Below are 13,737 nucleotides of genomic sequence, written 5' to 3'. Positions count from 1 at the left end.
TTTTTTGCCTTTTCGTATTCTTTTACCAACATTTAATTATTTATGGCTCCTTATTTTCATCATAATTTTCTATTCTTATTCAACTATTTTTGAAAAATTGTTTTGGACTCTTTAACTTCTTTTTCTAGCCTACAAAAAAGTCTCTGTTATTCATGCTCATTAATGCCAACACATTTATCTAAATGAATACTCACATCTATTCAACTTCTTTAATGTTATTGTCTTTTCCCCGTCTCACCTTATTTCATCCATTCAATTTTCACTCTGTATTCAATGACTTCCACCTTATCCCTTCCTTTTTCCATTTGATGCTTCATTTTCTCCCCAACACTCTTAATTATCAACTCAGTTCATTTCTTCCTATCTTTGTGTTATACTCCGGTAAGTTTTCTCCACCCACACCCCATAGAAGTAGTAGCCATTTTTTCTTCATTCCCCGCCTCTCTTCAATTAAATTCTCTGTAGGATTTTTTTTCTATTTCAAATAAACTAGTCACACTTACTTCCACAAGATTGTCACATCACCAAATGCATCTCAATCCAACCTTGTATGGCATGCTTCGACATTAGGGTCAATAAGAGGAAGTAGAAACCATTGCCAATAAGAAGGAGCATGTTTGAATATGAGAAACAAAAGACACTTCTATATTTTTCAATTCTTTTCTAAAGTTATTTTTATCAGTTAAATGTTCTATATTTCTTTAAGTCATTGTTTTGGTGACAATTTTGTATTTGAAATGGATTCGCAAATTCAAGTCACTTGCATTTCGTTCTGATGTTCCCTTTGATTCCAACATTAGAATTCTTGATTATGCTTTTTCCTGATGTTCCCTTTAATTAAGTTCAAAGCTAATTTTTTATTTTTCTTTATATTACTAAGTTTTACAGGATGCAATGAGTAGCAATGCAGTTGTCATGAGCCAGTTTTAGTAACATACAACAAATGTAGTTCACAAAAATGAGTTACATTATGTATTGGAGAGCTTTGGACGCAATGAATTTATAATTTTGAAATATCGCACAAGTTGGGGGTAAAGTGAGCAAAATATGTATTTGACATTTTATGTATTTTGGGGGTCTTTTTTTAATGGACTTGGTAATAATAGTGGTTAGAAAATAGAAATTTTGATTTGCTTTTGGGGGAAAATATGTATATTCATAATTTGTTTTTTTTGTACTCTTTTGTAGAATATAATATTGTTGTTAGGTCTGGACGACCATTCACAGCTACCTTAGATTTTGATGATTAACAAAGAGTATAAATTGTTGATATAATAATGAGTTTATGACAAGTGGACTAGACCAACTATACCAAGGGACTTAAACAATATCTACAAATCTCATCCATACTCAAAGAGGAAAGTGTTTTCTTAATTATTAATCAGTGTCCAATGCATTATAAAACCAAGAGTGTCCACTCCTTATATTAATCAGCATTATACACTGAGTTGATCAACACTCGCCTCCAATTGGTATAAGTCTCGTACATATTTTGTATTATGTCCAATGTAGCTCAAAAAGGTTATGCTAACTGAAAAGGGAAGTACACATATTCTTTCTCAAAAAAATTCATTTTGCCTCCCTTTATTTGAATTTTTAACATTTGAATTTAAAGAAATGACATAATAGAGTAGAATAGAAGGTCTACACAGAATATTCCTCAAGGGTCGCTTTTGTCGAGGACAAGGAGCATATGTAGCTATTTGTACCTTTGTGATTTTACTCTCGAATCAGAGTATGTCACGTAGACTCATCTCCTAGTATGAGACAATGGTCATTTCAAGGACTAAGCACTAATCCCGTAACATATCCTTCACTAAAGTCTATAAAAGTCATACTCTACCAAAAAGCAAGACAACAAAAGTATTAAGAGAAAATGAGAATATCTCTGAAGCAAAACTTTGCAGAAATCATTGGACGATTTATTTAAACTTTCACTGTTTATCCTTTGCCAAGCAAAGTTACCTTGTAATTGAGCTTTATCATTTATCCACTCATTAAGTGTCATTTAATACTTGTATTCATTCAAACTACTATTTGTGATAGTCAGGAGTAGCTTAGTGTTAAATAATACTTGGGTTTTCTTAGATTTAGGGGGAGTCCAAGATAATGCCAGAAGTGGCTAGAAGAATACTTGGATAGCCAGGAGTGGTAGGACAAAATACTTGTTTTGCAATCAAGTTTTTTATTAGTGGAACCTTTTACTGTTGAGTAAAGGAGAACTGGGCGTAGCTCTATTTGAGTAAACCAATATAAACCAAGTGTTCCTATGTCTCTCCTTAACGGTTTTATTAAGCATTCTCTTAGCATTTTTTGTCATTCTTTTCATAACAAGTGTTTTTCTAAAAACTTTTTTACAACTCTATTTTACATATTTACTGGACAATCAAACTCAGCTTTATCAAAACTTGATCATTTTCAGTGGATGACTCAACTCACACACACACACACATATCTTTTTAAACCTCTAATAAACATTTTAAACAATCATCATAATCGATTAACACACTATTCAACCCCCCTTCTAGTGTGATTAGTGTTAGAGCTTGGCCTTAAGGGTTGTGATGCAATCCTACCCCCCAAGGGTATTGGATAGAAGAATCCAAGAGGATTGGGCTAGTGCTACTAAAGAAGACCCTAGGATTCTCATGAACCTTAGGGTAGATTTTTGAGCCCAAGGGTCAAGGTTGGATCCACTCTTCTTTGTAAATATTAGAATAGGTTTTTCCTTCTTTTGGGCCTTGTATTTTGGCCATTCTAGTAGTATAGGGTTTTAGCCTTGTATTTCAGGGCATTTTGAGTAGTCTTTGTAGTAGGGACTTTTTTTTTGTATTTTCATGTATTTTTGGAATGGGGGTGAGCTTAGCTATTATAGGGGGGGTGTAGCTAAACTCTAGCTTCTCATCTCAAGGAGGTGAACTTAGCTATTAGAGAGGTGTGTGTAGCTAAGCTCTAGCTTCTTTAGCTAAGCTCAAAGTTCCACTTCTCTCCCTCTTTTATTCCTTCAATTTCGTGCTCCCCCCTTCTCTCGTTCTTTTCCTCCATTAAAGCATCCTCTTCAAGCTTTTTATCCAAGGCACATTCTTTGTGGTGAAGCTCCTTCTTCCATGGCTTATTCCCTAGTGGATGGTGCCTCCCCTCTCCACTTATCCTTTGCCTTCTGCTGCATCTCCATGGTGGAAAATCACCATTGAAGGACATCATTGAAGCTCAAAGATCCATCCTCCATAGAAGCTCCACAAGCAAGCTTCCATCAAGTGGTAATCAGAGCACAAGAGCTTCAAGTAAGTGCTCCTTAAACCTCCATTAATTTTTTGCTTTACCTTCTCTTCCATTGTTGTTTCTTCATTTTTCTCCATGTATTGTGCTAAATGTTTTTAACATGATTCTTTAGAGTTTCCACCAATTAAACTTGCTATAGAAGCTAGATTTGATTTTCTATGGTTCAAATTTCTTGTTCTTGCTCTTGAACCATGAATTGTGTTGAGTTTAGGTTCCTTTGAGTTTTGTCTTGTTATTTTTTGTGGCTGAAACCTAAACCATAAAATTCTTACAAAAACATTAAAGTAGAAGAAAACCTCAAAAATCTAGAGTGACTTGTTCACCTATTGTAGTTTTGTCATAGAAGTCATGTTTAGTCATGAAACTTGTCACATAAGATTTCTTATGTTGTGCTTAATTTTATTTTTCTTGTTTCTTTGTCTAAGTCATTTTTTCATGATTGTATGAAATTATTTTAGCCTATTATTTGATTTGAGTCAAATCTTGCATGTTAATTAGTCCTTAACATGTTCATGCAAAATTCTTAGAGAGTCTTTGATTGTGAACCTTTTCTTGAACTTTTAGGTTTCCTTATGATTGTGTCTATTGTGAATTTGAGTTTTGGTGAATGAATTGCTGGCTTAAATTTTGATCCTAAGTGAATATTCAACTCCTAAAACTGTGGTAAACAAGCCTAGTGAGTTCAACATACATAGGAAGGTTGAAAGTAAGCTCAAAGCAATCAATAATCCATGCTAAAAAAAATTTGAAGTCTAAAATCACTGGTGCTGGCAGCTTGGACATACGAACTTGTAAAACTTACTAAGAATTTGGTCATTGCAAATTTTGAGCTGAAATTTTCACTTAATTTTCTAGACATCTGTAAAAAAGTTATAAAAAAAGAACCAAGTGATTTGGATAAAAGGAAAAAATAATAAATATCACATAAGTTGGCAGAAAAATCAGTATCCAGAAAAAAAAAGATGAAAGGGAAGTGTACTTGTTGTTTTGGCTCAAAATTTATTCTATAATTGGTGCCTATTTTGTACCAATCTTAGTTCCGAAATTTCAATTGAAAATTAGTGTGAAAACAAGTGCCAAAGCTAGAGGTTTGTTGAGTCTTTTTTTAGTTTTTTTACTCTACTCTAGAGCCATTCTAAGTTTCTCTTTGAGTCCTAGCTTGCTTCTATGTCCTTTTCATTGCTTTAATTGTTGAATAATCCTTGAAAAATTGTCTTGTTAAAACTCCATTGGTTTAGCTTTCATTTCATTTTTTTTTGTCTTTGGTTATTGCTTGTCTCTTTGTTTCTTTGTTTGCGAGTTGCCATATAGGGAATTGGAAAGGAGGATTGGTGCCATTCCTTGAAGAATTTGAGTCAAGAAGCAAGGGGCCAACCACCTTAAGAGCTATTGGACTAAGAAGCACTCCAAATTGAGTGAATCACCAAAGAGAGAACAACCACCAAAACTTGAGGACCTTTTGTAATTTTATAATTGACAATTTACTTACTTTCATTGCTTTCAAATTTTGTAACAAAAAGGCATTTCATTGGAAGTAAGTTGGGAGCCTCCAATAGGTCACCCTACTTCCATTTGTGTGTAATAATTTTAGGCAAACATGCTTACTTTCATAGCTTATTTCCTTTACCTTCCATTGTCAAACCGCCTAGATAGCTTGCATTTTACCAATTAGTTTTTACCTTATCTTTCACACCTCTTTAAGTGTTTATTTTGGCTAGTTTCAACCATAGTTTCTTTTACCTTTTGTTTTCAAAACCCCAACAAGAAAGAACCACAACTTAGGAACAAACATGAGTCATCATTCAATTAGTGTTAATGGTGAGGGTACTAGTCATAACGACCCTCTATCTAGAACCTTAGATGAGTTGAGTTCCCTCATGTTATGGAAAGAAAAACAAGAGAGAAAAGAAAAAGAAAAAAAAAGAGTGGAAGAAATAAGTCAAGATGAAAAAGAGAAAATAAGGGAAGAAGAAAGAAGGAAAATACTAAAAGCGTTAAGAAAAGAAAAATATGCCTCCTGTAGTAGTCATAACTCTTGCAAGAGCCTAAGTGAAGAACTTCGTGACTATTATGAAGGAAGGCATAGGGCACATCTTAGACCTCACTCCCATTGGAAAGAAAAGAAAAGAAATCCTCAAGAGGCTAACATTAATCTCCCATACTTCCATGGGAAGGACAATGTAGAGGGTAACCTAGATTGGGAAATAAAGGTAGAGCAACAACTTAAAAGGAAGTCTACTTCAAAATCTTATGGCTTTCATTCTTATCCAAAGAAAGACCAAGGACAAGGCATCTTAGGGGTGACACCTTCTAAGCCCAAAGATGATAAGGGAAAGACAATAGAAAAGCAACCCCTTTAAGGCTAGTATGCAAGAGAAGACTAGCTCCATAAAGTGCTTTAAATATCTTGGAAGAGGACACATTACTTCTCAATGCCCCACCAAGAAAACCATGATTATGAGGGGCCAAGACATTTATAGTAGCCAAGGAGAAGGACAACCTTTAATGGTTAAGGAGGAATGTAAGAAAGTAAGTGTCTCCTCCAAGAGGTTAGCTAAGAAGGAAAGTCATTTTGAAATAAACGCAAATATTAAAGAAACTTCCCCTCTTAGACAACCTCCACATCTTCTCCTTTGTAAAAAGACACTTGTTAGCACTGCCACACCTCTTAGGCTTGAGGTTATTCCTCAAGTAAAGAAGTTGTTGGATGAGGGTTTGGTTCGTAAGAGCTTAAATCCTTGTGTTTTGTTGGTGCCCAAAATAGATATTATTCGGCACCAAATCCCTAAAATAAGTGATATGATGAATGTGTTGAATGTTGCAACCCTCTTTTGTAAAATCAGTCATGCACCCCACATCTTCATGATTCATGTACATAGGGACTCATTAGGTAGGTTTGTTCTTATTTTTGGTTTTAATACAAACCTAGGTGCTCATATGCGACACCTTAGGTTTGTCGTACTTTTTTGTAGGAATAATCAACATGAAAATACAAAAAAAATGTACTTTTTATTGCATTACTTTCCTTAATTTTTTAAATAGTGATCAAGGGGTTCCCACAGGCCCTAAGAGAATAAAGGTCATTCCTGATTGGCCCACTCCACCAAGCATAAGGGAAATCTGGGGTTGCCATGACTTAACAAACTTTTACAAAAGGTTTATCCCATATTTTTCTATACTTGTAGCACCACTCATTGAGTTGGTGAGGAACCATGTTCCCTTATGGGAAGATGCCCATGAAAAAGGTTTTCAGACCTTACCCTATTCTAACATACCCAACACCACTAATATATATGTTTTTATTCTTTTTACAGGTGTCGAGGGAAGGAGCCTAGAGTATGAAGAACCTCGGGATTTGAGGTCAAATCCTTTCCAAGGTGGAGGGGATGATGCAATCCTACCCCCCAAGGGTATTGGATAGAAGAATCCAAGAGGATTGGGCTAGAGCTACTAAAGAAGGCCCTAGGGTTCTCATGAACCTTAGGGTAAATTTTTTAGCCCAAGGGTCAAGGTTGGATTCACTCTTCTTTTTAAATATTAGAATAGTTTTTTTCTTCTTTTGGGCCTTGTATTTTGGCCATTCTAGTAGTATAGGGTTTTAGCCTTGTATTTCAGGGCATTTTGAGTAGTCTTTGTAGTAGGGACTTTTTTTGTATTTTCATGTATTTTTGGAATGGGGGTGAGCTTGGCTATTATAGGGGGGGTGTAGCTAAGCTCTAGATTCTCATCTCAAGGAGGTGAGCTTAGCTATTAGAGAGGTGTGTGTAGCTAAGCTCTAGCTTCTTTAGGAATCTTCTCAAGGAGGTGTGCTTAGTTATTAGAGGGGTGTGTGTAGCTAAGCTCTAGCTTCTCAAGGAAGTCTTCTCAAAGAAGCTTCTCAAGGATGTTTTCTCAAGAAAGCTTCTCAAGGAAGCTACCTAATCAATAAATAGAAGCATGAGTAACACTTGTTGTAACTTTGATGAATGAAAGTCTTATGAGACACACTTCAAAGTTCAACTTCTCTCCCTCTTTTATTCCTTCAATTTCGTGCTCCCCACCTTGTCTCTTTCTTTTCCTCCATTAAAGCATCCTCTTCAAGCTTCTTATCCATGGCACATTCTTGGTGGTGAATACGATTAACTTTGGGGGAGTTGTTAGTCGATGAATACGACTAACTTTTATGTATAAAACTTGTGTAAAGAGTATTAAACTCCTCCAATTTATGGTTATTTTGTAGTGTTGTAATTACTTTTTGATTAAAGATAGGTAATAAATATTTAGTACTCCCATTTTATGTATTTATTAATCATTTCCTCTCAATTTCAGGTTAATTAGGCAAGTTTGTGAAGTGCTGATTTTCATCTGTTCGCTAAGCCAATCTACTGGCTTAGCGAGCCATCCGCTGAGCGCACCATTCCCTTGGCAGAGCACGAGGAATAATCCGGAAGAAGGATGAGTTGTGCATGTTCATGGAGCAAAGGGTCATCCCGCTAGGTGCACCACTTCAATCTATCCGCTGAGCGAGAAACGCACACATTAAGCAGAAATCCACTAATACGCGATGAGCGGTCCATAGTCGCGCTAAGCGCGCTAGCACAAATAAAGCCACTTATTTAAGCCTAAAATCAGAAATAGGAGAGGATTTTGGCCATTTTCTTGAAGAGCTTCTGCATGTGAAAGATTCTAGAGAGAGAAGGGTCTGAATCCAGAGATTTTTGAGAAATTTTGTTATGCGAAGACCTATAGAGAATGAAGCTTGAAGAGAAAGTTGTCCTGAGAGCGTGAGATGAGATTGTGAGTGATTGTGAGGTTCTAGAGGTGGAGGAGACATCCTCACCGCTTGTATTTCTTCAATTCTTCATTTTTCTCTTCTCTTTGCTGTTAAGGAAGCTTCGTAGTTATGGAGAGCTAAATCCTCTATTGGTTCTTCCTTGTAGGTACTTGATGTAAATACTTGTATATCTATTTAATGATGTTTTATGTGTTCTCTGTGCTATTAGTACATCATTTTAGTGTGTTTTTGCCTTGATCATGTAGATGCATGCTTTGTTAGGATCATTCAACAGTGGAAACTAGTCTGATTCTTAGAACTTGATAGGACAAGGCTAGTTTATCATATTATCACGAGGGATCGGGGTACGGTAACCTAGTTGTTTGTATGTTTGTCTTAATGCAATTCTGGTCGAGTTTAGTCCAACAAGAGGAATCTGAGGACGATCCAGATCGGGATTAGGCTAGACTATCATGAGGAATCGGGGTTTAGCATTTCAGGAGACACCATAGAACACATGAGCATTATTACATAGAGAATATTCTTTAACATTAGGCACCTAATAGGAAGACCAATATGTTGTCTACTTGTCTTTACGCATCATTACTCACGTGATTTTCCTCTTAGTAGTTAATTTACATACCGGTTCATAGTCCACACATCTTTTTTCATACTAGACACCTATTCATTGAATATAGTTTTACCAAGTAACACAAGTTCCCGGAGAGTCCAATACTCAGTTCTTACCGTTTTATACTACTTGCACAATCTGGTGCACTTGCCGGGTTCAAACAAGTTTTTGGCACCGTTGTCAGGGAACTTCTTCTATTTGGAAAGTTAGTTCAGTCCTAGGTGTCTATTCTTTATTCTTTGATAAACTGTGAATATCTACTTTCTATTCATATTTGTTTTCCTCTTGAACTAGATAAACGCTATTTCTATTAGTGTTTTGTATGTATAGAATCTACTATAGGTAGCCTAGTTATTTCGAAGAAATACAATCTCTTACCACTGTATCATGAAGATTGTTATCTCTATTCCACTAATAAATTGTGATTTTACTGAAGGAGGACATTACCAGGATAGTTATTATTTCTATTCTATAAATAAATCCGACTGGAGACAAGAGTTGACCATGTACAATTATCATGAGAAAGGAAGAGCTCCTAATCTTGAAAGTGTATTGGCAGACTTTATGACATATCAAGCTAGCTCTAAAGGTGATGGCTATTCAATGCACCAGCAGGAAACTCAGTTTGAAAAGGACTATTCTTTGGCAGATTATCAATGGGATTCAGAATGGCAACCTTATTATCACAATGAAGCAGAAGGGTTGTCTAATCTGGATGACCTGTTAATGCAATTCAAGGGTACAGTAGATTTAATGCAACAAGCATTTAAAAGAGCTGAGACTTAGATTGGTAAATTGGTGGACGACATGATTAAAGTTGTGGTTAGAAAAGAATAAGAGTATGCAGAGATTGAAACACATCAAGAAATCATTCTTCAAGTTAACACAATACATCATCAATTGATCACCAAAGATGAAAAGGATGAAGTCTCCATTATTCCAGAATATTGTATGCACAACATCAATTTGGAAGCTAATTACAAGCCTGTGAGACAACCTCAGAGAAGATTGAATCCTATAATGAAAGAAGAAGTAAGAAAAGAAGTTCTCAAGTTGCTAGAGGCAGGGTTCATCTATCCAATTTCGGATAGTTCATGGGTTAGTCCTGTTCAGGTTGTCCCGAAAAAAGGAGGTATGACAGTGGTCAAGAATGATACAGATGAGCTGATTCCTACAAGAACAGTCACCAGATGGAGAATGTGTATTGATTACAGGAAGCTCAATGAAGCCACAAGGAAAGACCATTACCCGCTTCCCTTCATGGACCAAATGCTTGAGATACTTGCAGGGCAATCTTTCTACTGTTTCTTGGACGGATACTCGAGCTACAATCAGATTGCAGTAGATCCTCAGGACCAAGAAAAGACAGCTTTCGCATGCCCCTTCGGTGTATTTACTTATCGCCGCATGTCGTTCGGTTTATGTAATGCCCCAGCTACTTTCCAGAGATGTATGATGGCAATTTTTGCTGACATGGTAGAGAAATGTATTGAAGTCTTTATGGACAATTTTTCAGTCTTTGTGCATCTTTAGGAAATTGTCTAGCAAATTTAGAGAAAGTGTTACAGCGCTGTGAAGAATCTAATTTGGTGCTCAACTGGGAGAAATGTCACTTTATGGTTCAAGAAGGTATCGTGCTCGGACACAAGATTTCTAAAAGAGGAATTGAGGTGGATAAAGAAAAACTAGATGTTATTGATAAACTTCCACCTCCAGTTAATGTGAAAGGCATACGAAGTTTTTTAGGTCATGCTGGATTTTATCGGCGATTCATTAAAGACTTCTCCAAAATTGCTAAACCCCTAAGTAATCTACTGAACAAGGATGTTGTGTTTGTGTTTAATGAAGAATATTTAGAAGCCTTTAACACTCTCAAAGCCAAGTTGGTCTCTGCTCCTGTGATTACAGCACCAGACTGGGGACAAGAGTTAGAATTGATGTGTGATGCAAGTGATTATGCAGTAGGTGCTGTGCTGGGGTAGCGGAAGGGTAGAATGTTTCATACTATCTATTATGCTAGCAAAGTTTTGAATGATGCTCAAATTAACTATGCCACCACTGAGAAAGAATTGTTGGCAATAGTTTATGCACTTGAGAAATTTTGATCTTATCTGGTGGAATCAAAGATAGTGATTTACACTGATCACGCAACAATTAAATATTTGTTGCGCAAAGCTGACTCCAAGCCACGATTGATCAGATGGATACTATTGCTTCAATAATTTGATTTAGTCATCAAGGACAAGAAAGGTTTTGAAAATGTGGTAGTAGACCACCTATCCAGATTAGTGAATGAAGAGGTCACTTTAAAGGAGGCTGAAATAAAAGATAAATTTCCTGATGAATCTTTGTTTTTTATTGCAGGGAGACCCTGGTTTACTGATATGGCTAATTTCAAGGCAGCAAGTGTCATTCCCAAAGACCTCAATTGGCAGCAGAGAAAGAAATTCTTTCATGATGCCCGACATTATATTTGGGATGATCCACACTTGTTCAAAGTAGGTGCAGATAATCTTCTTCGAAGATGTGTGACAAGTGAGGATGCCAAGGGCATATTGTGGCATTGTCACAATTCACCATGTGGCGGGCATTATGGCGGAGACAAAACAGCAGCTAAGGTTTTACTGTCAGGATTTTTCTGGCCAACACTCTTTAAAGATGCCCATCACCATGTTTTAAAGTGTGACCAATGTTAAAGAATGGGGGTTATTTCCCGAAGGAATCAGATGCCTCTGCAAAACATTATGGAAGTTGAAGTTTTTGATTGTTGGGGCATTGATTTCATGGGTCCATTTCCTTCATCAGTAGGAAATGAATACATTTTGGTAGCTGCTGATTACGTGTCTAAATGGGTGGAAGCTATGGCCACTTCAAAAAATGATGCTAAGACTGTGGTGAAGTTTATCGAGAAGAATATTTTTGCTCGATTTGGGATACCTCGAATCTTAATCAGTGATGGTGGTTCGCATTTTTGTAATACTCAACTTCAAAAGGTGTTGAGTCAATATCATGTAAATCATAGAGTGGCATCCCCCTACCACCCTCAAACTAATAGGCAAGTCGAAGTATCCAATAGAGAATTAAAGAAAATACTAGAGAAAATAATGGCGTCAACCAGAAAAGATTGGTCATCCAAATTGGAAGATGCATTGTGGGCGTACAGAACTACATACAAAACTCCAATTGGTCTGTCTCTTTTTCAACTGGTGCATGGAAAATCATGTCATTTACTAGTTGAAATGGTACACAAGGCATATTGGGCTCTAAAATTTCTGAACTTTGATGAGAAAGCATCCAGGGAGCACAAAAAGATCCAATTGTTGGAGCTGGAAGAAATGCGATTAACAGCTTATGAATCTTCAAGACTTTACAAAGAAAAAGTCAAGACCTATCATGACAAAAAACTATTGAAGAAAAACTTCAAACCGGGACAACAGGTACTGCTTTTTAATTCAAGATTGAAATTATTTCCTGGTAAGCTAAAATCTAAATGGTTTGGACCCTTTGTTATCAAGAAATTTTGATCTTACGGTGCAATAGAGCTATAAGACCCACAATCTCAGAATCCTGATAAAACATGGGTAGTAAATGGCCAGAGGTTGAAACTGTACCATGGTGAAGAATTTACACAGGCACACAACACAGTACATTTGATCACCCATTGAGGTAAAAGCGTCAAGCTAATGAGGTTAAATAAGCGCTTCCTGGGAGGCAACCCAGTTCTAATTTCTACTTTCCCTTTCTTTTATGCATTGTATCATGTGGAACTTGCTTCATAATCATTACATTGGGATATATTAGCTTGTTTTTAAGTGATAGATATAAGGGTTTCAATTTCATGAGGAAGGGACTAAAATATAACTCAATTTTTTTTCTGAAAAACAGTCCTTTCGCTAAGCGCAAGCCTCGCGCTAAGCGCATCTTTGGTCATGTGCTAAACCAAGAGTCTCTAGCGCTTAGCGCTCAACCCTTGCATCTCAGGCTTATTTGGTCCACTAAGCTGGTCAAGGCTGAGTTAAGCCTATTTCAATTCGACCTGAATTTGGCTAAGCGATGGCCTGATCACTAAGTGCATCGTATTCAATGGCTAAACGTGACATGTCACCGATAAGCTCAATTCTTTGTGGCCTAAACTGGGTTTCATCGAGCTAAGCGCCACTCATGCCAGCTAAGCCCAAATCCTTGCGGCAATGTCATCGCTAAGCGATCCATCAACTGCTAAGCGCCTACCCCTCTATAATCAAGATGCATTATTTTAGCTAAGCCGGCCTAGAACCAAGCTTAGCGACAGTTGCAGGTATTTTGATATGTAGAACTCGCTAAGTGGCCCATCTGCGTGCTAAGCCAAGCCCTTTTTATGCTAAAAAAAAATATATTTTGGAATTTCAAACGTGGGCTAAGCGCGCAGTTTCGCTAAGCGACCCGCTTTGAGAAACCAAACGTCTCTCTAGCTCGCTTAGCGCTGCGGTTCGCTAAGCGAGAGGGTCAAAAATTGTTTAAGTGAGTGTAACATCAGTTACACTCACATTTGCCTACAATTTTCAGAATTGCCTGCATCTTCTCTCTCGCACTCATCTTCCTGCATTTTCACTTTCTTCTACATCTTCACGCATCACCAGCTAACAAGGATCCAAGTAAGTTCCCTATTTCTTTTTTCTCTTCTATTCCATTGAACCTTAGGTTAGAAAACCTTAGATTTAGCTTTTGATTCTTAGGGTTTGAATGTTTTTAGAAGTAGCTAAAGATTAGAACTTTTTATATATGATTATGTTGTGTAGATAGTTTTGACTGGTTTGCATGTTTGATCTGCCTTTTAGAGGCTTGAAAAATGGAAGAAAACGAACTGTGTTTTTTTTTGCATTTTTCTGGAAAATGCAATGAATTCACTAAGCGAGCATGCTGAGCTAAGCGAGTTAATCAATATTCATTAAATATATGCGTTTCCAGACGAACTCGCTAAGCGTGCCTACCACGCTAAGCGAGTTCATCTTTTGAGGATGAACACTCATCATCCTGTTGAGATACCTATGGCTAAGTGAGGCTGATTCACTAAGCCCAGGTAACTTAGTCA

The 13,737-nt window shown here is 36.8% G+C and overlaps 1 protein-coding gene across 1 annotated transcript; it reads left to right on the top strand.

The window, feature by feature from the left end:
* Positions 1 to 11,365: 11,365 nt before the first annotated feature.
* LOC114383959 lies at positions 11,366 to 13,289 on the top strand. The gene is made up of 2 exons (XM_028343655.1): positions 11,366 to 12,103; positions 13,212 to 13,289. The coding sequence occupies exons 1-2, from the start codon at positions 11,366 to 11,368 to the stop codon at positions 13,287 to 13,289; spliced, it is 816 nt and encodes a 271-aa protein (XP_028199456.1).
* The last annotated feature ends 448 nt before the right edge of the window (positions 13,290 to 13,737 follow it).

This window comes from Glycine soja, chromosome 14 (assembly GCF_004193775.1).
Source record: "Glycine soja cultivar W05 chromosome 14, ASM419377v2, whole genome shotgun sequence".
NCBI classification, from domain to species: Eukaryota; Viridiplantae; Streptophyta; class Magnoliopsida; order Fabales; family Fabaceae; genus Glycine; species Glycine soja.
This window is presented reverse-complemented; position numbering and strand designations above follow the sequence as displayed.

Coding starts and splice junctions, on each gene's coding strand:
- LOC114383959 (XM_028343655.1), top strand. CDS start 11,366: ATGGGGGTTATTTCCCGAAGGAATCAGATGCCTCTGCAAAACATTATG. Junction 12,104..13,211: donor ACTTCAAACCGGGACAACAG/GTACTGCTTTTT, acceptor TACAATTTTCAG/AATTGCCTGCATCTTCTCTC.